The sequence below is a fragment of the Alternaria metachromatica genome (assembly GCF_023757995.1).
Source record: "Alternaria metachromatica strain BMP 0045 chromosome Unknown scaffold_38, whole genome shotgun sequence".
Lineage (NCBI taxonomy): Eukaryota > Fungi > Ascomycota > Dothideomycetes > Pleosporales > Pleosporaceae > Alternaria > Alternaria metachromatica.
The window spans coordinates 195,420-216,322 of NW_026055529.1; the positions used below are offsets into that span (position 1 = coordinate 195,420).

The 20,903-nt window shown below is 53.2% G+C and overlaps 10 protein-coding genes across 10 annotated transcripts; 6 read left to right on the forward strand and 4 right to left on the reverse strand.

The window, feature by feature from the left end:
- Positions 1 to 1,575: 1,575 nt before the first annotated feature.
- J4E83_009923 (uncharacterized protein) lies at positions 1,576 to 2,553 on the reverse strand (the record flags this gene model as incomplete). The annotated part of the gene is made up of 1 exon (XM_049336807.1): positions 1,576 to 2,553. The coding sequence occupies one exon, from the start codon at positions 2,551 to 2,553 to the stop codon at positions 1,576 to 1,578; it is 978 nt and encodes a 325-aa protein (XP_049184089.1).
- A 782-nt stretch (positions 2,554 to 3,335) lies between these two features.
- J4E83_009924 (uncharacterized protein) lies at positions 3,336 to 4,640 on the forward strand (the record flags this gene model as incomplete). The annotated part of the gene is made up of 1 exon (XM_049336808.1): positions 3,336 to 4,640. One exon carries the CDS (start codon positions 3,336 to 3,338, stop codon positions 4,638 to 4,640), a length of 1,305 nt encoding a protein of 434 aa, XP_049184090.1.
- A 744-nt stretch (positions 4,641 to 5,384) lies between these two features.
- On the forward strand, positions 5,385 to 5,795 carry J4E83_009925 (uncharacterized protein; the record flags this gene model as incomplete). Its single annotated transcript, XM_049336809.1, has 1 exon — positions 5,385 to 5,795. The coding sequence occupies one exon, from the start codon at positions 5,385 to 5,387 to the stop codon at positions 5,793 to 5,795; it is 411 nt and encodes a 136-aa protein (XP_049184091.1).
- A 2,799-nt stretch (positions 5,796 to 8,594) lies between these two features.
- On the forward strand, positions 8,595 to 9,584 carry J4E83_009926 (uncharacterized protein; the record flags this gene model as incomplete). Its single annotated transcript, XM_049336810.1, has 1 exon — positions 8,595 to 9,584. The coding sequence occupies one exon, from the start codon at positions 8,595 to 8,597 to the stop codon at positions 9,582 to 9,584; it is 990 nt and encodes a 329-aa protein (XP_049184092.1).
- A 3,068-nt stretch (positions 9,585 to 12,652) lies between these two features.
- On the forward strand, positions 12,653 to 13,796 carry J4E83_009927 (uncharacterized protein; the record flags this gene model as incomplete). Its single annotated transcript, XM_049336811.1, has 2 exons — positions 12,653 to 12,834; positions 12,908 to 13,796. 2 exons carry the CDS (start codon positions 12,653 to 12,655, stop codon positions 13,794 to 13,796), a joined length of 1,071 nt encoding a protein of 356 aa, XP_049184093.1.
- Positions 13,797 to 14,006: 210 nt separating this feature from the next.
- J4E83_009928 (uncharacterized protein) lies at positions 14,007 to 14,629 on the reverse strand (the record flags this gene model as incomplete). The annotated part of the gene is made up of 2 exons (XM_049336812.1): positions 14,007 to 14,572; positions 14,623 to 14,629. The coding sequence occupies 2 exons, from the start codon at positions 14,627 to 14,629 to the stop codon at positions 14,007 to 14,009; spliced, it is 573 nt and encodes a 190-aa protein (XP_049184094.1).
- Positions 14,630 to 14,670: 41 nt separating this feature from the next.
- On the reverse strand, positions 14,671 to 15,432 carry J4E83_009929 (uncharacterized protein; the record flags this gene model as incomplete). Its single annotated transcript, XM_049336813.1, has 2 exons — positions 14,671 to 15,276; positions 15,388 to 15,432. The coding sequence occupies 2 exons, from the start codon at positions 15,430 to 15,432 to the stop codon at positions 14,671 to 14,673; spliced, it is 651 nt and encodes a 216-aa protein (XP_049184095.1).
- Positions 15,433 to 15,993: 561 nt separating this feature from the next.
- J4E83_009930 (uncharacterized protein) lies at positions 15,994 to 17,844 on the forward strand (the record flags this gene model as incomplete). The annotated part of the gene is made up of 1 exon (XM_049336814.1): positions 15,994 to 17,844. One exon carries the CDS (start codon positions 15,994 to 15,996, stop codon positions 17,842 to 17,844), a length of 1,851 nt encoding a protein of 616 aa, XP_049184096.1.
- Positions 17,845 to 18,422: 578 nt separating this feature from the next.
- Positions 18,423 to 19,225, reverse strand: J4E83_009931 (uncharacterized protein; the record flags this gene model as incomplete). The annotated part of the gene is made up of 2 exons (XM_049336815.1): positions 18,423 to 18,770; positions 18,830 to 19,225. 2 exons carry the CDS (start codon positions 19,223 to 19,225, stop codon positions 18,423 to 18,425), a joined length of 744 nt encoding a protein of 247 aa, XP_049184097.1.
- A 314-nt stretch (positions 19,226 to 19,539) lies between these two features.
- Positions 19,540 to 20,391, forward strand: J4E83_009932 (uncharacterized protein; the record flags this gene model as incomplete). The annotated part of the gene is made up of 1 exon (XM_049336816.1): positions 19,540 to 20,391. The coding sequence occupies one exon, from the start codon at positions 19,540 to 19,542 to the stop codon at positions 20,389 to 20,391; it is 852 nt and encodes a 283-aa protein (XP_049184098.1).
- Between the last annotated feature and the right edge of the window lie 512 nt (positions 20,392 to 20,903).

The window sequence follows — 20,903 nt, forward strand, 5'->3', positions numbered from 1 at the left end:
GATTACTTACAATCGGCGATATACCACAGCACCATGAGTAGCAGTCACAGTACCTGGTAGTCCAAAAGCCCCACTGCGGCACACGCACCCACATCTACCACCCAATACAACTGACATCGGGCAAATCAACCGCGTCCCATTTCCACGGACCGCACTGCCCACACGCCAAACTACCAGCTAACAGTGCCGAAAAACCCATAACCAGAAACAAGCCCCCATCCCAACATTCGCATTTGGGGCGACCAAGAAGTGAAACCCCCATTAGTAAACTTTTCGGGTTTAGTTCATCTGCAACAATGCGTATGCAGGGTCCATGACCCGGTGGCGAAAGGCAACGCTACAGGCCACGCGATCGGCGGATAGCGTGGTTAGCGACGTTCTTACATATCCGTGAGGTATCGCAAGAGCTGTGGCAAGATCGAGGAATTCGAATCGAGAAGACGTTTGGTCCGCAAGCGGGCGGAGCGAGTGGGTAATATTGATGTTTTGCGAGGGTGAGTCGTATTGTTTTCTGATAAACCAAGTCGGCTTTAGTTGTACAAGTACAGTCAATCCAATTTCCGAATGTTCCTTTGAACTGGGTGTGCCTTTCTGTGCACTCTCCGGTTCCCTTTCACTTCTCAATTCTTCGCACCTTTTTTGCCCCCGACTGTTTGCATCCTATCCTCTTCCTTATGCACGCGTAGGAATCTGTCTTGAAGCCTCCCCTTCCTTTGGATTGGCAGATTGCTTGCAGATTTCTGCTAAGCAGAAGAAGGAAGCAACCTCCGTTAGGCGCCGTCTCGTGCGTAATGCAACCGCAACAGACCAGTCCAGCTATTTCCGGCGACAGTGCTGCGGCACGCCCTCTACGCCCTCTCCTCCCTGCAGCCTCACCGAGAGTAGAGGCTCCACCATCGCAACCGAAGCGAGCTCGCGTCTCTCTAGCTTGTGCAGCCTGCAGAAGTCGTAAAACCAAGGTACCGACAGACCAAGTACATTGCATGTATATAAAGCAACATCAGCAAAGTAGCCTTCTGATCTTTTGAACCCATAGTGTAACGGCGACCGTCCCATTTGCAGTGAATGCACGTCCCGCGATTCCGTGTGCCAGTACACGGAAACAGAGAACACTCAGTCGAAACGTAAACATCAAGACCTGGAAGAGTTGTTCGAGATGCTCAAGTCGCTGCCGGATGAGGAAGCGAGTGAGATCCTGGCGAGAATCAGAGCTGGTGTGGATCCGAGAGACATTGTTGATAGCGTGAAGCATGGTAATATGCTTGTGCAGTTTGCTGCGACGTTTGGAGAAAGTAGGGGTAGTGTGAGCAGTGAGGTTGATGGAGCTAGTGTGGGCGGAAGTGGAGATTTTTCGGGCGAAATGCAGGAGCCGGGGATGGATGCGGACTCACCATCCAAGCAGAATAGCTGACGAACTGAATCAAAGATACCTGGCATGCGTCGGCATCGACGTGGCGGGTCCATTCCTGGCTGGCCAGGCGTATGTCAGACCTGCGAAATGGCCCTTTTCCAAGTCTATCCCGAGCCTTCGATGCACACCTGATGCATCTATATTCATCGCACGCAGTCGTACAATCATGCGGTGAGATCGTCTTGGTCTGGGTGTCGAAACAGATGGTCCCTGAGTTGTGCCCAAACGTACCTCTGGGATGAATTGCCGGACGTTTGTACGTATGATATCATGTTCTTTCTAAAGAGGTTGATTTCCCATTCATCTTCCGTCCATGTCCAGACGTCATCCTCAAATAATACCTTGAGATCGACCTCTTCGCTATGATACTCGACTTTGACTACGAAACCTTTGGCTCTCAGCCCATGGTAGGTGCGAGCGACAAGTTTCAGGAACAGTGAACCATGATCCCAGCCCGGGCCCAAGTCTTCTTCTTGTCTTATAGCCAAGGTAACAACTCTAGCTCGGGTCTGCATATGGCGACGGTGTTCGTTGTGAGTAGTAACACGTTCAGTGTGTGAAATGTCCAGCAAAGCCGTGACACCATCATTGATCTCTGAAAGATAGTCTTCTCGTGTATACGCCGTTGCATCCGCCGTGCGCGAGCCTTGATCGTGTGTCTTGCTCTCCTGAATCTCGGAGAATTCACTGTCAGTCAGCGCGTCACACTGGAAGGTCACACGCAGATCCAAATTCCTTGCCAACTCTTCCATGGTAAATCCAACACCAAATGCGTCTCTCCTCACAAAGTCCGCCACGGAAGTGTCGAGCAATAGGCATTCAGCCACGGGATCCTTGTCGTCAATTGGGCGCAGGTCTTTGCCAACGACATCTCGGAATAGCTTGAGAGCCTCTTTAGCGAACACCAGTCCTACGAAAGTCTTGTCGATGAAATGAGGTGGCCGAAGGTTCATGTACAGCATTGATAACCCTGCTGGTGTGTCTGGATCGTGATCTACGCTGAACCAAGGCTCATGGAATAGTTCCCACCAACAGATTACACTGCGAGTCGGATCGTGTTTCTCGTCAGGTTGCCATAACTGCGTGTAGATGTTATCCCGCAGCTCTCGCGGTAAGTTCAAAACACGTGCGACGACGTCCATGTTTGCAGCATTCGTGTAGCGAACAATTGCTGCATGTAAAACATCTGTCAATTGGTCATAGCGACGTAGCCTCTCTTCCACGCCATCCTCCGATGATGCGGTACTCCGGAGGTGAAGTTTACAGTTGAGGCTGGCTCTATGACTGTAATTAACTTTGGAAGCTGACGGCTGTCGCAGCACTTACTGCTTGAGCTCGCGTTCAGCGCAGTCTCGCGCTTGCTCGAATTGCCGATACATTGTTGGCGCGTCTGTATTATAAAGAACCATACCTAGGTAGACCCAGACGTTGGCGAGACGGTTGCGCAGATGATGTAGAGGCAAGGGCAGTCGTTACGAGGCGAGGTACGATTCGTTAGCCACGCCTGCGGGTGACTCATCAAAAGGCGTCCATCCGCAGTAGATATCGACTACAAGGGTACAAGGCTCACTCTTCATTCGTACACGTCCCTGGATGTCGCCTATCACGACCGAAGCTCTGGATAATAGCTGTAGGCCTCGGGTACAGGTGGACGTTGCATCGTCTCGACGCCCCGTGATTCCAGGGCTCATTCCGCGTCTAGGACAGGGGATAGTCCCTTGAGATAATTATTCCCAATATAGTGAAGTTGCTTCCAGTTGTCAATCAGGCGTGGAGGCTACGTGATGTTGCTAGGACTTGAGTGTCCGACCTTCAGTCGCGGTCCTATCGATAAGCAACTTTAATCGCTTCCCACCCAAACACCCAAGCAACGTGCCCTGCAGACGGCTTGGTGATCGCATCCCACGATATCACCACCTGCGCCATGAAGCCTGGCAATCTGCCAATGCGCACACAGTCGCGGCCAGTATGTCAGTTGTGTGACTACATACTGCAGAAGCCTGCAAGCCGCCGCGCATTCCTCTCCGCATCCTCCCTCCGAACACCCTCGATACGGCGGCAAAACGCGCGAACCACGACTCTGACACCCCGTATATTGGTACGAAGCATCGCGACAACACCTCGGACGGCAACAGCGATTGACACGCGCGACGATGGCGGCCTACATACGTCGGACAGAATTGCGGCGTTGAAGAGTCACCTTGCCCAGGTGGAGGCGCGAATACAGGAAATATTCAATTCACCCAAGGTCGAGAAGGAGCACGTTATAATGGAGGCGTTTGAAGGACTGGACAGCATTGCGCAGGAAGCCATTGCCATACGCGCACGCCAGCCTCAACTACAGAAGGCGGCAATAAGGCAGAGCTCAGCGGGCGCCATACTCTCTGGACTGGACGGGGACGAGACGGCGGAGACGGCGAAAAGAAAGAGCTCGAAAATGCTGGGACTGGATGCCCTGCCCTCGCCATCGTATCTTTCGAAGCTCGCCGAGCGTCTCCTAAAGCACGAGAAGATCTTCCTATCGCCGAACGTCCTCGCTATATACATCCACCTGCAGCGACTACTCGCCCGACCGAAGACTATTCCCGAGGCACTCTACCTCTACGCGAACAAACCAGTCCCAGTGGAAGGCTCGTCACCACCCAAGTTCTCCAAGCCCTCGCCCAAGTCGGCCAAGCAGGTCATTCCAGCTGATCTGGCTGACGAAGCGCTCACGGCCGCCATCGACGCGAAAGACCTAGCACTGGCCCTCGATGTCGTCGACCACACCTACCGCGCTCCCGCATGGCGGCGGCATCGCATACTCACAAAGATGGGCTTACCGGGGGTACTCGTCGGCCTCACCCCACTCGCTCTCTACATGATCGCCCAAGAGCTCTCCGTATACAGCGGCTTCATCGACCCGTGGACCTTCAAGCTCTACGCCTTCATGGGCATGAGCACGTATGTCTTGTGCACCGGCACGCTCGGGTTCGTCGCTCTCACAACATACAACGATCACCACGACCGAGTGGTCTGGCGGCCTGGTGTCCCGCTGCTGGATCGATACATAAGGGAAGATGAGCGGGCGGCATTGGATCGTATTGCATGCGCATGGGGTTTCAAGGAAGTGTGGAGACGGGGCGATGAGGAGGGTGATGATTGGGAGGGGTTGAGACAGTTGGTCTTGCTCCGAGGTATGGTGCTCGATAAGCCGGATCTGATGCCTGGTATGAACCCTGGAAGATAGTGGAAGTATGTATCAAAGCAATGGACACGTATCACATTCTACATAGCACACGCGCCTAAGATACTCAATTCTGTACATTAGCGCCAGGCTGGTATATCTAATCTTTATGAGAGGTGCAAAAACGTGGTCCATAACGCCAGACGACCTTAAGATGTATCTTCGGACTTCGAGCTGCCTATGTGCTGTAGTGATATCTTATACGCAAAAAGAGATGTTCTTCCTTGGGGATGTCCCCTGAACGAGCAAAAAATCGGTTTGTTGCGACACCTGTGTGATTCGAACACACGCTCCCGAAGGAACTGGCTAACTTTCCGGTGAAGGACTAGCAGGCCAGCGCGTTAACCACTCCCTAGAATTTGGATTAGTAAGCGTTCATGGCAGGCGGACTGGAGGAGCTCGTACGCCAAAGTGCCGGAAAATCAAGTATTTTGCTGATTGATGCAGTTTTCACAAATTAATGGCAATATAGAGCCTGCGCCGTAATAAAAAACACGACCAGCTTCCAGGCAACCGTTCACAAAGCGGTGGATGATTCAGTGGGCTCAGGCAACAGCTCAGCAGCATGGCGGGGTAGCTCCGTTCTTTTGCCCCACCAGATGCGGTCATGTTCTACCCAGACTTACGCCGCAACCTTACTCACCAAACCTTATACACCGTCCACATCAGTTCAACTGACGTCCCGGCTACTGCCTGCGAACCCAATAAACCCTCAGACCACGCGCTACTCTCGGACCACCTCCCGCCATGTCCGCCGACGCCGCCCCCATAACCTTCACGCGCTTCTCCAAGGCCCTCGAGGACCTCTCCGTCGAATCGCTCTACGCCAAGTACTCTGAGCTCACCAACCAACTCACACACCTTGAATCGAGCAACAAGCAGCTCGAAGAGTTTGCGCGCGAAAACGATGACCGCGACTGCTACGAGGCGCTGATGGAGAACAAGCAGGTCATGAAGAGGTTCGAGGAGCGGAGGGAGGCGATCAAGAACGAGGTCAAGGATGTGAGGGGTCTGCCGTGGAGGCCGCGCGAAGAGGAGCAGGTTGATGGTGCGGTCACGAACGGCAGTGTGGCTCCGGCGACGAATGGTACCGCGGCTGAAGAACAGAGGAATGGTGATGCGCCGGCGCCTGAGGGTGACGATGGCGTCTATCTTTGAGGCGTTCACGACACGGATGCGATATACAGGACACGCGCGGGGTACTCAGCGGAGTCGCGCAGACGCGCGTGCGAGTGTTCGTGTGGCAAGAGCAAGTTGCCTGAGTGGATATATACATTGAGTGTTACATGAGAGTACGTACACCTACTTCCACTGCGCTTCTTCAACTGACAGATTTGTAGTATACGGCCCTTCACCTACTACAGTTTCGAAACACATTGCGTTCACGGTTCTGGTCACATTTCACTATGGATGAAGACGTGTATGGCTTTACTAAGACCCAAGCCTCAGCCATATAGCCAGTACTCAGACATCTGAGTTTAAAGGACCTCAACTCATCCAGGAACAAGGCTGGGGTACTAGAGGAGCACTTTCCGTCGTTGCTAGTGGAGCTGCAGGATTTAGACGGTAGCAGCACCTTCTGCGATGCTGCCATCTTTCCAACACAGTGTAATTGTTACCGGCAGTTTCGAATTCCAGTGAGAGGGGCTGATCATGAGGCTAAATAGATGGGTATGCGATGCCTGTAATGCCAAACCATTATACATCTGCTAATGATACAACGACCTTTCCAATACAACATGATGTCCGTTCCGACCAAGCAACAGTCTCAAGAAATGAAAGCTTGCGACGTCAGAAGTGGCCAACGAGGAATGTGCAGAGTCGCTACTTCCCCAGCGTACACATTCCGAATAGGGAAGTGGCTGAGTCAGCACTCGCTTCGTCTACAACTCAGACAACAGCTTGCTTTCCTTCCTCATATCAATCATGCCTCCCACATGTACTGCACGATCAACGTCTTAGCCAGCATGTGCAGTATTCTCAGCCGACCAGCTCGTCCGTGTGCCTGCGCAAACTCGCAACGGCTAAATATTCCTTGTCCTTGCATCCCGTACACACAAACCCTGGGCCAATATGGACACTTTGCCATCTCGTGGGACAGCAAATACACCGTGGAGCTAATCTCGATATCTGCTTTGCGAGGAGTCTCAACAGACGTGTCAAGTCAGCCAACCCACAACACGATTGAGTCTCAGTATGGACGCAACGGGCGGCGTTGAATATTCCGTCTCTGGGCAAGACGCCACATATCATCAAAACCACGCGACTGCCGACAACTATATTACTTCCCCACGGGGCATTTAAGCGCCAGAACCATGCTAACATCCGTCTTGGGAACGTTTCCTGCAGCCACGGGAGATGCCTAGTGTCTTGGGATGCCCAGCTTCCTACACGGCTCCTACAGGCTTGGTATGGGGTACAGTGGATTCGGAAGGTACCCATAAGATAGGCTCCGTGCTTCCGAATGTACGATGACATCCGCCGAGTTGTGTGTCAAGGTACAGTCAAGATACAGTAAGATACCGCGCAGAGAGATACTGTCGCAAGAGTTCGCCATAACTGTCAACACGGTAAGGGGCTCACTTGCTCAATATACAGCCCTAGTCCTCGTGCCGACCCTTGCGCTCAGCTTACGACTTGTACTACTAGTCCACATTGAGTCGGTCATCTGGTCGGCTTTGATTCCTCGGCAACGTTCTAAGTGACTTGGCTGCCAGCACTGTCGGTGGCGCCACACACCACCGCTGTTCATACTCACGGGCAAAGAAATTCCACGAGTCGACTCAACTACCGACCCTACCGCCTCGTCTTCATACGAATCTTGGAATGATCTCAGTAGCGTAGGTGGTAGGTGTACTCGGCGACCACGTCCTCTCCATCTAGAACGCACTCCGTACAATCTTACAGTAGACTCATGGTCTATGCGCGACCGGAATGAACTGCTTCGAGATCACTCACCGACTCCAGGGCAGTGCAAAAGCGGTCGTTATCTTCCCCTGTGCCACGCAGTTGAAACGAAACAAAGGTCCACATCCATTGACGTAGTGTCAATGTCAGGACGGGTATCAATGCGCCGCAGCATAAGCATTGCCAACAACTTCAACCTCGCTAAGATCCCGTCTGCTGCCTGTGATCGTTCAAACGCTGGCCTGACCACCACCAGCATTGTTGCGCCACCGACATTTCTGCACCTGCTTCTAGATTCCGCCCACCGGGTGTTTCACGGTGTTTTGACATCTGGTCACAGCGGGCACTAAACCTTGAGTGGCGCGATTAGTGGATTCTGGTAAACACCCGGTGGCAGTTTCTGTATCACAAAGCTAACTACCACTCACATTTGTGGGAATACCGCCGAGATTTTGTTTCCAGCAATCAACACAGCTGTCCACCCTCTGTCGCGTCTAAACATTGAAACGAAATGGTTGCATGGTGTTGTTACTACCAATCGCAGAGACTGAAAGACGTCAAAATAGAGCCTTCAGCCCTAGCGATCAGACCGTTAGTTGCCGCATAAGCCTGCATGGAAATCAAGCATTACCCACCACGACTTGGCGCCTTCCCCAACCGGGCTTCAGAACGGCATGGCATCCCTTTGCCGGGTAATCCCCGCATTACGGAGAATTGGTGTCCGCGCAGGTACGCCAATTCCCTTGAAACACCATGTCATTAATATACCCACAACAACGGAACAATATACTACGCCGCAAACAGACCCACGGTATGGAGATCAATTTCCAGCGCCGGGATGAGCTATGACCGAGGCCAATGTGATCGGTCGAGACAATGAGGTGGTCTGCGTAGTGGAGACGATGTGCCAGGCTGTGTACGTTGTGGGTTGGTAGGTCCGACATCAGGCTTGGAGGTATAAGTATCCTGTTGCTGTCCGTCTGTAAGACCTCACTACACAACCAAGTCTCTCATTCACTCACTCAACAGTCTCTCCACACATCAGCAACCATGCGTTTCACTCCTACCGACCTCAGCCTTCCCGCTGTCGCAGTCGCCTTCTTGGGCGCAACTGCTTCAGCCCAGACTTGCCAGCTTCCCACCAGCTACAAGTGGACTTCATCCAACGCTCTTGCCCAGCCCAAGGCCGGATGGGCCAACCTCAAGGACTTCACCACCCAGATGGTCAACGGCAAGCACCTTGTCTACGCCACCAACCACGACACCGGCTCCAAGTACGGCTCCATGAACTTCGGCGTCGTCTCCAACTTCAACGAGCTCGCATCTGCTCCCCAGAACGCGATGAACCAGGGCCTCGTCGCACCCACTCTCTTCTACTTCAAGCCCAAGAGCACCTGGGTCATTGCCTACCAGTGGGGACCTACCGCCTTCTCCTACAAGACCTCCTCCGACCCCACCAACGCCAACGGCTGGAGTGCGGCCAAGCCCCTCTTCTCTGGAACTATCTCTGGCTCCAGCACTGGTCCCATTGACCAGACCCTGATCGGTGACGGTACCAACATGTACCTGTTCTTCGCCGGTGACAACGGCAAGATCTACCGCTCCAGCATGCCCCAGGGCAACTTCCCCGGCAACTTCGGCACCGCCTCCACCGTCGTCATGAGCGACACCCAGAACAACCTCTTCGAGGCTGTCCAGGTCTACACCGTCAAGGGCGGAACCTCCAAGAAGTACCTCATGATCGTCGAGGCCGTCGGCTCTGGTGGCCGCTACTTCCGCTCTTTCACTGCCTCCAGCCTCGGCGGCAGCTGGACCCCCAACGCTGCTACCGAGCAGAACCCCTTCGCCGGCAAGGCCAACAGCGGTGCCACTTGGACCAACGACATCTCCCACGGAGACTTGGTCAAGGTCACCAACGACGAGACCATGACTGTCGACCCTTGCAACCTGCAGCTGTTGTACCAGGGCCGCAACCCCAACGCCGGTGGCGACTACGACCGTCTCCCCTACAGGCCCGGTCTCCTCACCCTCAAGAAGTAGAGGGCGACTACTTTGGCTTGTTAAAAAGTCTTTCATTGTACATACATTTTTGAGCTGGAGAGTTGTATATAGTCTGGCTGTTGATTTCGCTTCTTTCCTTTAGCCCTGAGGGCCATCTTTTGAACAAATGAATCCATGGGTATCGTAAGATGCCTAGTTCTACACATAATCTTCTTCCAACTATTGCTATGTGAAACATGATTTGATCGCTCGTCTTGCTGTGGAAAGACCTCTACTAAACTCCTCTGTGCGCTTCTGGTCTTGGAATATCGCTTCTCTGCAGACATCAAGTCCTTTTCTCTCTCTAGTCGCGATCTCTTGCAGTACGTTTCGACTCTCTTCATCCAAAAACGCAACGTCTTCTTGACATCTAGCCAGCGCTTCGTGCATCTCCATAAACGCCCAAGCCATACCAACTAGCACATCCCGGTGTGTCAGCCATCGCATACCCATCCAAACCATCCACTTCGAGAACGCAATAATCTCGTCATCACCAAAAGCAACACCCTCTTTCAAGCTGACAGGTACATGCAGACCTTCCCTGCAGCACATGCGCAAGCCAAGTTCCACAAGACCGACAGCGTGACCGTCATCGGTCCGATGAACTTCGTCCATGCCGGCGACACCAGGACCTTCCACACTGAACCCGGTCTGTGCGCGAAGTACGCGTACGATGGCGGAGCCGAACATGTCAGCAGCGCGGACGGGTACTGCGGGTAGTGCTTCAAGTAGAGTGGGTGAGGTAAGCCATAGTGGGAGAAGGTTGGTCAGATTGATGTTGCTGAAATTGAGAATGAGGGATTCGTCGATGCTCAGATTGCTGATGTCAGAGGTCGTGAACGAAGTAATTGGTTCTGGTGTCGCGAGGACGGGGTAGTCGGTAAGGATGTCCAAGTCCTGGGTCACGGCTTCTACCGGGGGACTAGAAGATTGTCCCGTGAAGTCAAAGTACACGCTTGGATCAGACTGCGGAGACTGAACGGGCGAGCCAAGTTCGTCGATCCACGCTTTCACGACTTCCACCTCCTTCTCGGTAAAACTCCCAAACATCTTGCCTTCCCATGATAACTCTTTGACCAGCCTGCTCTTCTCACTGTCACCCTTTATGACCCAAGGTTTGCAGTCACTCAAATCTTGTACGAACTCCTTCTGCCACTGAGCGTCTTTGAAAGCATTCGGCTCTAGCCAGTCCACCAAAGAACGGCGGCCAATTTTCAGGCGACTGTTACAGTGGATTTTATGAGCAACAAAGCTCTTTGCAGCGAATATGTCGACCAACGCCGCCTCTGTGCCCGTACGAGGAAAGGGTTGTTTGGCCTGGACCTTGAGCGATGGACTTTCGGGAGTCGTAGGCAAGCCCTCAGCGAGGATGTAGCCAGCTTGTACGCGTTTCCACGCGATATGTGCGGCTTTCTCCCCTTCTTGCTCTGCAACCAACTCGATGTAGTTTGTCACTGCAGCCATTGCCATCGCAGCGTGACCCGAATCGGCATTATCAATGGAAATATGAAGCTCGAAGTAGTAGGGGTTTAGTCGAAGTTCGCGAAGTTCTTTGACGGTCTTCAACAAGTGGAGCGGCAGACTCTCGTACGCCATGTTGAAGCCCAAAGCCTCTGGAAGGAACTCGTGGGGGAACAAGGAGATGGTGAGCTGAGCTATGGCGGCTTTCCAGCAGCGCGCTTCAGTCAGATCGTGACGGGGATGAATGAAGTCTTCCGAATCGGCAGCGGGAAGCCCAGCTTCGATGTCCTCCATCAGTTCTCGATACACATGGACATGGTTCTTTGCGAGATCGCCGTCCCCGAGTTCTTCGGACATGACCTGCCAGGCATTCTTGGTGATTTGACGGTACTTGAATGGCGTGCTGATCTTGTTGATGTGTCCGAGCCATGCGCCATCGACGTACTTGACTGGTGCTGCTTGCTTGAGCCACCACTTCGCTTCCTCCTTGTCACTGAACATCTCGCGGGATCCACCGGCTCTGCGACGTGAAAGGTACTCCTCCCAACGGTTGGTGACGTCGACGTCCTTGGCTTTGAGAAACTCATCTAGTCCATCGCGCGAAAACCCTGCGACGGTTAGGATCCCGCTGTGGGGTTCCTTAGCTGCGTCGGCGATTGTCGAGGAGAGGAGACCAATGAGAAGCTCGCGACACTCTGGTAAGATTTCCGGGTGGTGTTCAAGATGATGGAGTTTGTAGTAAAGCTGCTTGTATCTCTCCAGTTCGTGGTCGATTGCGTGATTCGTCTGAACGATGGAAGATGTCTCCAAAGTCCCGTCATTCACTGGTGGTTTGGCATCGTTGGCGGCGGGTATGGTTGGGCTGCCTGGGGTTTCAAGATCCTTTCTTCTTGATCGTCCTTTCGCAAGACGATTTCGAATTTCATTGTAGGCAATGACCGCAAGAAACGCAATAAGTACAGCTGTAGTAGTCTGTAGAATAAACATTATGAGTAATCTATCGTAATGTGCAGGCGTGAGTTTGGTGTGAATAGTAATCCATTCTTCCAGCTATGGAGTAGCACATGGGTTTTGACTATCACTAGTGCACCTGTGGCAAAGCATGCGCCCCCAGGCAAACACGCACAGTAGATCATGCTGACGATGAATACCACGCAGCGGTGTCTTTTGAGATGTCAATGTCATCGCCAGGGAAATGGATCCGTGACGACATCAGGCACTAGACTGCTTGCAGCTAGGCCAAGCGCACCCCACAAAGCGCGCGAGCCGTCCGCGTGGGAGCTAACGTCTTCGCGACATCAATCTGTCCATTGACTGCAAGCGATGCGACAAGCGACAAGAAAAAGCGATGGCTCTTTGCATGCAATCTGCACTGCGCGTCTAGAACAGCTCTTATTCAGGTAGATCAGGCCAGATCACGACATGCACGAAGGCTTTCACGCAGCCTTCATTACTAACAACAACGTCACACTGACACCTGCTTCTGCTCCGCGGCGCAGGTAACTCTTGGTACCATGTGCACTGACACTTGGACGTGTTGGCTGTGTCACAGAGGCGTTACGCCATGAAGTTGCCCGCGGAGACAAACGTGTAGCACTCCTCCAACCATGTCGGAAACTACCATCGCCTACCAGGCCCTGACTAAACATCTAGCCAAGCAGAAGTACGTCTTTGTATGTCCATCGCCAGAGACACAGGGCAGGGTAGTGGAGAAAAGACGCTCGAATGTCGCGACGGAAGATGCCCAGAACGCGTACGACTTCTTTGGGTGGAACTTGCCATGTACCAGGTAAGTTGTATATTCCACTGCTAGTCGTCTACCTGGGAGGTACCGCACATCTGGCAGTTCTAACAACTGACAGAGAAGCACTCCGATCGGTAATACCCGACGACATATTCGAAAGCCTCCACAAAGCCGACGTAATCACACAGAATGACGACAAAAGCTACCGCTCCACCATCCGCGTATCCAACCTGTACCTTCCCAGCCTCCCGAGTCGCGATTCTGATATCTCCTCGCTGTACTACATTCATTCCTCCTTCCCAGCATCGTCCGATTCCGTCTTCTGCGGCCCCGACACATACTCCTTTGTCGGCTTCCTCCAAACCATATCCCAACACCTTCCACATGCGCCCAGCAGTATCGTAGACGTCTGCTGCGGAGCCGGCGCAGGCGCGATACACATGGCGAGGACATATCCGCAGGCAAAGACTCTGGGACTGGATCTGAATCCGCGTGCGCTGAGCCTGGCCGAGGTCAATGCGCAGCTGGCGGGCGTCAAAGTTGGCTTTGCTGAGTCAAATCTCTTCGCCACCGTGCCCGAAGATCTGAAGCACCATGGTGTGGATCTGATTGTCAGCAACCCACCATACATCGCATCGGGTACAGACGGCGAGGATCTACCCATATACGCAGATGGTGGCGCTGGCTTCGGTCTCGACCTCTCCATACGCATCGTAGAAGAAGGCATGAAAATCTTGTCGTCAAGTGGCGTTATCGTGGTTTACACGGGTGTCGCGATGCCCATGGCCAACCCTGGGCATGACATCTTCTTGGAGAAACTGCAACAAGTAGAAGGCGCGGATCTTGCAGAGTACACGATCCTACACCCCGATATATGGCCAGAGGAAATCGGGAAGGGCGCCTATGCAGATGTGGGCAGGATACAGGTTGTGGGTGCTGTGTTGCGGCGCGATGCCAAGGGTATGGAGGAGGCAAAGAAGGCGTCGCGCAGACAATGGGCAGTTTAGTTGACAGCGATCTGTACAGCGGGCATGGCCCAGTCTAGGGATAATTTATATCGGATCAGTCGATACCAGTGAGTACTGAGCTATTAATGGATGGTACGAGTGATTCTGGATCCATCGAGTCACTTGTTCCGTTGATTAATAGCTCAGTACTCATTGGTACTTCTTGCTCTATGTAAGCGATCATCTTCAAGTTTCTAGTCATGAGCGCAACTACTTGAACTCAGCCTCTGGATGCATGCCATCCGGAATCTCCAACGCAGTCGTATACGCAGACTGCCCAACCTGCTTCCCCCACGTATCCGCAATAGCCGGCAACACAGCCCTTCCCGCATACACCGCATCCGTGTTAGGCACAGGCCAAGGAACCGACTTGTTCTTGTTGCTCAACTTGCCCGCATACGACGCATTGAAATACATATTGCTCAACGGAACTTTGCCCGACCAAGCTCGAACCTTATCACCCGTCTTTTCCGCTACGAATTTGAACACGTTGGCGCCCACGTCCCAGCGGCCCAGCGTACGTAAGCCCCAGTTTGCTTGTACAGTGGCGATCTCGCTGTAGTGGTTGTAGTACGTGTTGTCTGTGGTGCCGACTAAGCTGGCGGGTACGGCGTCGCCTAGCAGTATGGCCACGACGCGGTTTTGCTGTCCGTAGGAATGGTTCTCGTCGAAGGTTACCATGACGAGGGTGTTGTTCATGAAGTTCTTGTTGGTGAGGAGGGGTTCGAGGAAGTTGCGCGTCCAGGTTCCTGCTACTGTTACGGTGGAGTCGTGGCCTGTGGGTGTTAGTATGATTCTAGGGGGATGTGCAGAATGTCTTGGATACGCACCATCGCTTGTCTGCAGAGGTAGAGGTACGAAGTCAGCGTTTGTCTCATATGCACTTCGTACACTTAGGACTGACCATGTTAGGTGTTATAAACATCCACTGCGGCAACTGGTTCTTGTCCATATCTTCTTTGAACATGGTCAAGGGTTTTGTCTTTGCCAACCTTTCCGTCTTTTGCGCAACTGAGTCGTACAGCACAGCTGGGTTGTGCTTGCGCACATACATGTTCGCTCCAGTTTTGGGGTTCGTGTACGATTTCCCTTGGAAGCCTACGGATGGCATGTCTTCTTGGTACTCGCCCCAGCTAACACCTTTGTCTTCCAGTAGGTCTACTAAGGTGGATACGTTGGAGGGAATAGCGACCATGTCATCGTGGTTGATGCCGTAGTAGTCGCCTGAAATTGCAGCTGCATAGTTTGGCATAGAAGGATGGGTTACTGCAAAGTAATTCGTGAGACTGATGCCTTTCTTTGCGAGCCATGCTAGGTTTGGGTCTCCTGCTGCGAGATCGTAGTCGGTGTTTTCAAGCCATATTATGGCTATACGGTCGAAGGCTTTCCCTGGAAATGTGCTTTGGGCTTGTACGGGGTTCAGGGTCGCTAGAAGTGCTAGAGACGAAACGAGTGGAGTAATCATGATGGCTAGACAAATCTGTTGTTTTGGTTAGCATGCCCTTTCGGCTCCTTCTACCACAATATCTCTTTACCAAGGAACGTCAAGACAACGGAGAAACGCCGGATGAAATGACAGAAGCAGGCATACATGAAGTTTCTCCTCAGGGCTTTTCATCCCATCTGCCAGGGTCATGAGGCGCCGCTTCCGCTGGGTAGTGCCTAAGGGTCTGGACATCACTGGGACGACCTGCAGTATAGCCGTCACATCCCCACCAATGGCATTCTTCGCAGCGCACATGTGCGCACTCTTAGGGAGAGAACTTCGCGCATCGATGCGGGAGGATAAGCTTTTTAGGAAGGTCGACAAGCTTTAGATAGCTTTGAGAGGTGAACGTGCGGGGCTGATTGGACACGAACTCGGCAAACCTAGTACGACCCGCAGATCCAAGGTATGGCCACACCTGACACCAGTGACACTGCAGGTGGGGTGGCGTAGCGTGATGATCTTCTGGACCCGTGCAGCGGCTGGCTGGTGGTGGCGGTCGTGTTCAGAGGCTCCTTGAACGAGATGGCACGTTACAACGATCAGATCCGACGCAGGGACGACGGGGTGCTTGACACGGAAATTGCCAAACATCAAACAAGAACAATTACTGCTACATATATACCCTGAACCACGTTTTGGTAATACAGGCAGGGACTTGATGAGTGGTCTTGGAAGCTAACCGCGATGGGCCGCAACCAAAGCTTCGGCATGAAAGAGATGTCTAAATCGAATATGCACAAGTCTGAGGAGCAAATTGGCTTGCTGCATGCACCCACAGACGATTACCGATCTCGAGGCAGCGAAGACCACGGAAACGACTTGGAACCGCGCTGGAGCGACAAGCACGACGTTTCACACCATCACATTCATCGGTGGCCATGGATCAGGCCCGTCACCGTTGTTTCGCTTCTCATTTGCACAGTCATAGCCCTGGTGTATCGGGGTCTGACAAGTACCCGGAATGATACATCCCCCTCCCTTGATGCTCATCCTGCAAGACTTCGACCGGAAGAAGACTACATACTCTCTTCATCATGGGATTTCAACGCACCACCTACGACCCGAGAGTATACATGGGTAGTATCCGATCACATTCTCAGCCCAGATGGCGTGTATCGACCCATGATACTCATCAACGGCACCTTTCCTGGACCGCTTATTGAGTGCAACGAAGGCGACGAGCTTGTTATTAATGTTCAGAACCAAGCCATCAACGCTACTTCTTTCCATTGGCACGGTCTCTATCAAAATGGCACGAACTGGATGGACGGAACAGTGGGAGTGACGCAATGTCCAATTGCCCCGGGTCACTCGTTTACATACCGATTCAATGTATCAGGGCAGACGGGAACGTACTGGTATCATTCTCATGTCAGCATGCAGGCGTCAGATGGTTTGGTGGGACCTCTTGTCATTCATGCCAGAGGCGGAGAAGAGAAAGAAGAATTGCAAAAGATACCGTACGAGCAAGACCGCATAGTCATGGTATCAGACTACTACTACGACCTCTCTTCCGACCTACTCATGCAGTACCTCGCCCCTGGCAGCGAGAACGACGAACCCGTTCCGCCATCCGCCTTGATCAACGGAAGGAACATGCGAGACTGCGCCGACTTGCCGAATCGAAACTGCTCTTCCTCTAGCACCAGTAACGCCTTGTTCAACCTATCTCGTACCAGCAACACACGACTCCGAATCATCAACGTCGGAGCATTCGCAGAATTTGCTTTACAGATCGACGAACACGAGTTCCAGGTCACAGAAGTCGATGGCACGGATGTGTACCCCCAGTCTATCCATCGGCTGAACATCAATCCTGCGCAACGATACAGTATCATCGTGACGCCACCGAAGGAAGAGGAGAACCAAGGCATGTACTGGATGCGTGCGAGGATGATAACCCACTGTTTTGCATACGAAGAGCCAGAGTTACAAGAAGAAGTCAGAGGCGTACTATACTATTCTTCTGCGGACGACGACGACACGAAAAACCCCATCCCAACAAGCAAAGACTGGCCCGAAATCATCGACGTGGAATGTCGAGATCTAAACACATCTACCCTAGCCCCCGTCATCGCAATTCCAGCCCCAGAAAACGATCCTCAGCACACCCTCTATCTGCGCTCCTCGTTCCAAATCCGCGACTGGAGGCTCTCGCGGGGCTATCTGAATGACAGTTCCTTCCGCGTCAATGCCACATCACCGCTTCTAAACACTGTGCTCTCAATGCAAAACCCCGAGACAAAGGCACAAGAGGGCATACTAGACACACGCCCCTTCGACTCAGTTCACCAGCTCGTCTACCAAACCAAAACCACACGCACCATAACGATCTTAATACAGAATCTCGATGACGGAACCCACCCCTTCCACCTGCACGGCTACAAATTCTTCGTCTTGGCTCAGGGACACGGGTATCCGCCTTCTACTCTGCTCTCCCCTAGTCACGTTGGCGACTATATGAATTTAACGAATCCGCTACGCAGGGATACGGCGAGTGTGGAGGCGTATGGATGGTTGTTGATAAGCTTTGTGGCTGATAATCCGGGTGTGTGGTAAGTTTTGACTGTACGAATTGCTTATGAAACATATACTGACTTCGTACCTCCCTCTACAGGTTGTTTCATTGCCACGTCGGCTGGCATGCTGAGGCGGGGTTGGGGATGGTATTTGCGACGAGGGTGAAGGGGATGAGGGGCTGGGAGGTACCGGCGGAGGTTGGGGGGTTGTGTGGGGTGGAGGGGGTGGGGAGGGGGATGGGGCCGGAGGATGAGGTCTGGTTTGGGAGGAGTAAGGAGGAAGAGGGTGATATGCAGTCGTAGAGAGTCGAGACTTTTGAAATGTTGCAATGTTGAAATGAAAGGAGATGTCCTTGAACTGTCGATCCTTGAAGAACGGGATTCACCCATCTAGTATACACACCTTCATGTACATGTCTCGTAATACCAATTACCCACAGCTCTTCAATGAAGCTGGGGTTCAAACGTCATCTCGCCGACCTCTTCCCCACCAGCGTTGCGCGACTCGATGCCGTTCATCACGCAATCCTACACTGCCGTATGCCATTGCGCGGCCTACTTCACACCACAGATATGCCTCTGAGATCCTCCCCTTATCAGGAAGCTTCATCCACACCATCACTCCCAGATACCAAACCACCTCTTGACCCTCCTCCGCCTAACACCATCCTCACCAACATAATACCTCGGGTCCTCGACATACTCCTCGCCCTTCAGCTCCGCCTCCCTCATCCTCTCCAACCGATACTGCTTCCTCTTCTCAACCTCCTCGGCCTTCTTCAGCCTCTGCTGCTGGTACTGCTGCGACGTCTGCTCCATATGCATCTTGTAGACCTCAATGAATCTCGACGAGGACTCGAAGGGGTGACGTAGGAAATCTTTGCGCGAGGGAAGCAAGTGGCCGAAAACGGTCTTGGAGATGAAGTCCATGTACCATGCTGCTATGGCGAGGGAGACGAGTATGCCCTGTGGGGAGAGCGGGGTTAGCTTGGTGTGGTTGGGTGGCATGGGAGGGGGGACCTTACCATTGTTATCCAGAGATGGATGGCCCGGTTGTGCAGGAACCAATGCGAGAAGGTGCCCTCGGGACTCATCATGTTGGGGTATTTCTTCGTCGCCATGCGCTTCTTGTCTTCCTCGGATACGGGCGCGCCATAGATCTTGTTCTCCAGGTTGCGGTTCGGGGCGCGCTTGCTGTGCGATGGCGGTCGGTATTTGTCGGGCTGGGGTATTACGGGCGCTCCTTTGCTTTGCTGTGCTTCCCGCCGTCTTCGGAATTCTTCTGAGAGACCTTTGGGGGTAATGGACGCATGGCGGGCGCTCGTGGGGGAGGGTAGCGGGAGGAAGGCGCGGGCTTGAGGTCGCAGGAGCAGAGGGCCCCGGGGCAGGAGAAAGCGTGGTATCGAGTGGAGGGTGGCCATGGCTGTGGGTGGTGATGCTCGTCGTCTCGTCGCCTCGGGAGTCCGAGTGATGAGAAATGATCGAGGCTCGGAGGACGCTCGGACCGGCGCATTTAATCTTTCCAAAGGTTGGGCGTCGTCGCGTCTCGAGACTTTCACTCACCGCAACAATTCCTCATACGGAACTACGGATATCACGCCTATATTTATGATCTGGTGCATATCGCGCGCCCGAAACCCATATTATCTACGTTTGAGCCTGTTAGTGGAGATATGACAACTAATCACGCCTATAGTTCTGAAGCCAGTTCTAATGCAATGCCTCCCAGTTCGCAATGCCTTCTAAACAGCCACCCTCGTTCGGTTCGCAAGCTTATTGGAATGAGCGCTTCGCTGCGAATACAGACCCCTTCGAGTGGCTAGAGGCCCCCAATGCCCTAGATCCCCACATCGTCGATGCCCTGGATGCGACACCCACGCCCAAGCCGGAACTTCTACACATAGGCTGCGGCACATCACTACTATCCTACCACTTGCGCTCCCATGTAGACGCACCGCGACAGATACACAACCTGGACTACTCCGAAGTAGCCATTGAAGTCGGCAAGATCCGGGAACAGGAGATATACCAGGATCCGCGAAAGGACATAGGAGAAGCTGCATGCATGCGCTGGGACGCCGTAGACCTGCTTGACTACCAGTCCGTCATGCGCGCATGCAAGCGTGCAGCCTACTCCGTCATAGTGGACAAGTCAACATGCGACTCCATCGCCTGCGCAGACGACGTCCTAGTCCCCTTACCTTACCCACTAGCCATCCGCTCCTACGAACCGCTAGACCTGGATGCCGCCAAAACCCCCGAGCTGATCCATCCCTTAGTAGTCATGGCTGTGAATTTAGCGCTAGTGACGAAACCGGGGGCACGATGGATTGCTTTGTCTTATTCCAAGGATCGATTCTATTTCCTAGATCCAGCTGCAAAGGATGTAATACCCCAAGGAGCAGTATTCCCTCACCCGGGTGATTTGTGGCGTGTAGTGGATAAGCGCGAGGTCGATGAGGCGGACTGGCAAGTACGGAATGAGGACAGAGCTGATGCCGTGACTCATAGGCCCAAGGTGTGCAACGTTGTATATACACTGGAGCGGACTCATCAGCCACTGTTCGTGCGTGGAGAACACCTCTAGTATTAGCACAACTCGGGCTATTCGTTCCTTTACTCGCCATCCTTGCTGTTCCACACCTACGAAGCAGGACCTCCAACCCACTTCTCATAACAAACACTCCCCTCAGCCTCGACATACCCTCCAAACATCCCCCGCTGACTAAACCCACACCTCTCATAAAACCGCCTCGCCTTCGGCATATGCTCACCCGTCTCCAAGAGCAACCACGGCCAACCCCTACTCCGCGCTTCCTCTTCCAGCTTCTCGAGTATCATTGTCGCAACGGATGTGCGTAGCCCGCCCTCCCTTTCCAATCCCACGCGGTACAGCGAGTCGACAAACATCCGCTTTATCTCTGCAGAATTTTCTCGTGCGTTTTCTGAGGAAGGGGATAGAGGACGTAGACCGCCGCAGCCTAGTGGGATGCCTTCATGATACGCGATGATGAAGAGGGGGACGTCGGCGGCTGAGGGCGGAGTTGTGTAGTCTGGATCGTCTATCTCGAGTTGTTGTTTGGAGCGGAGGTGGATGCT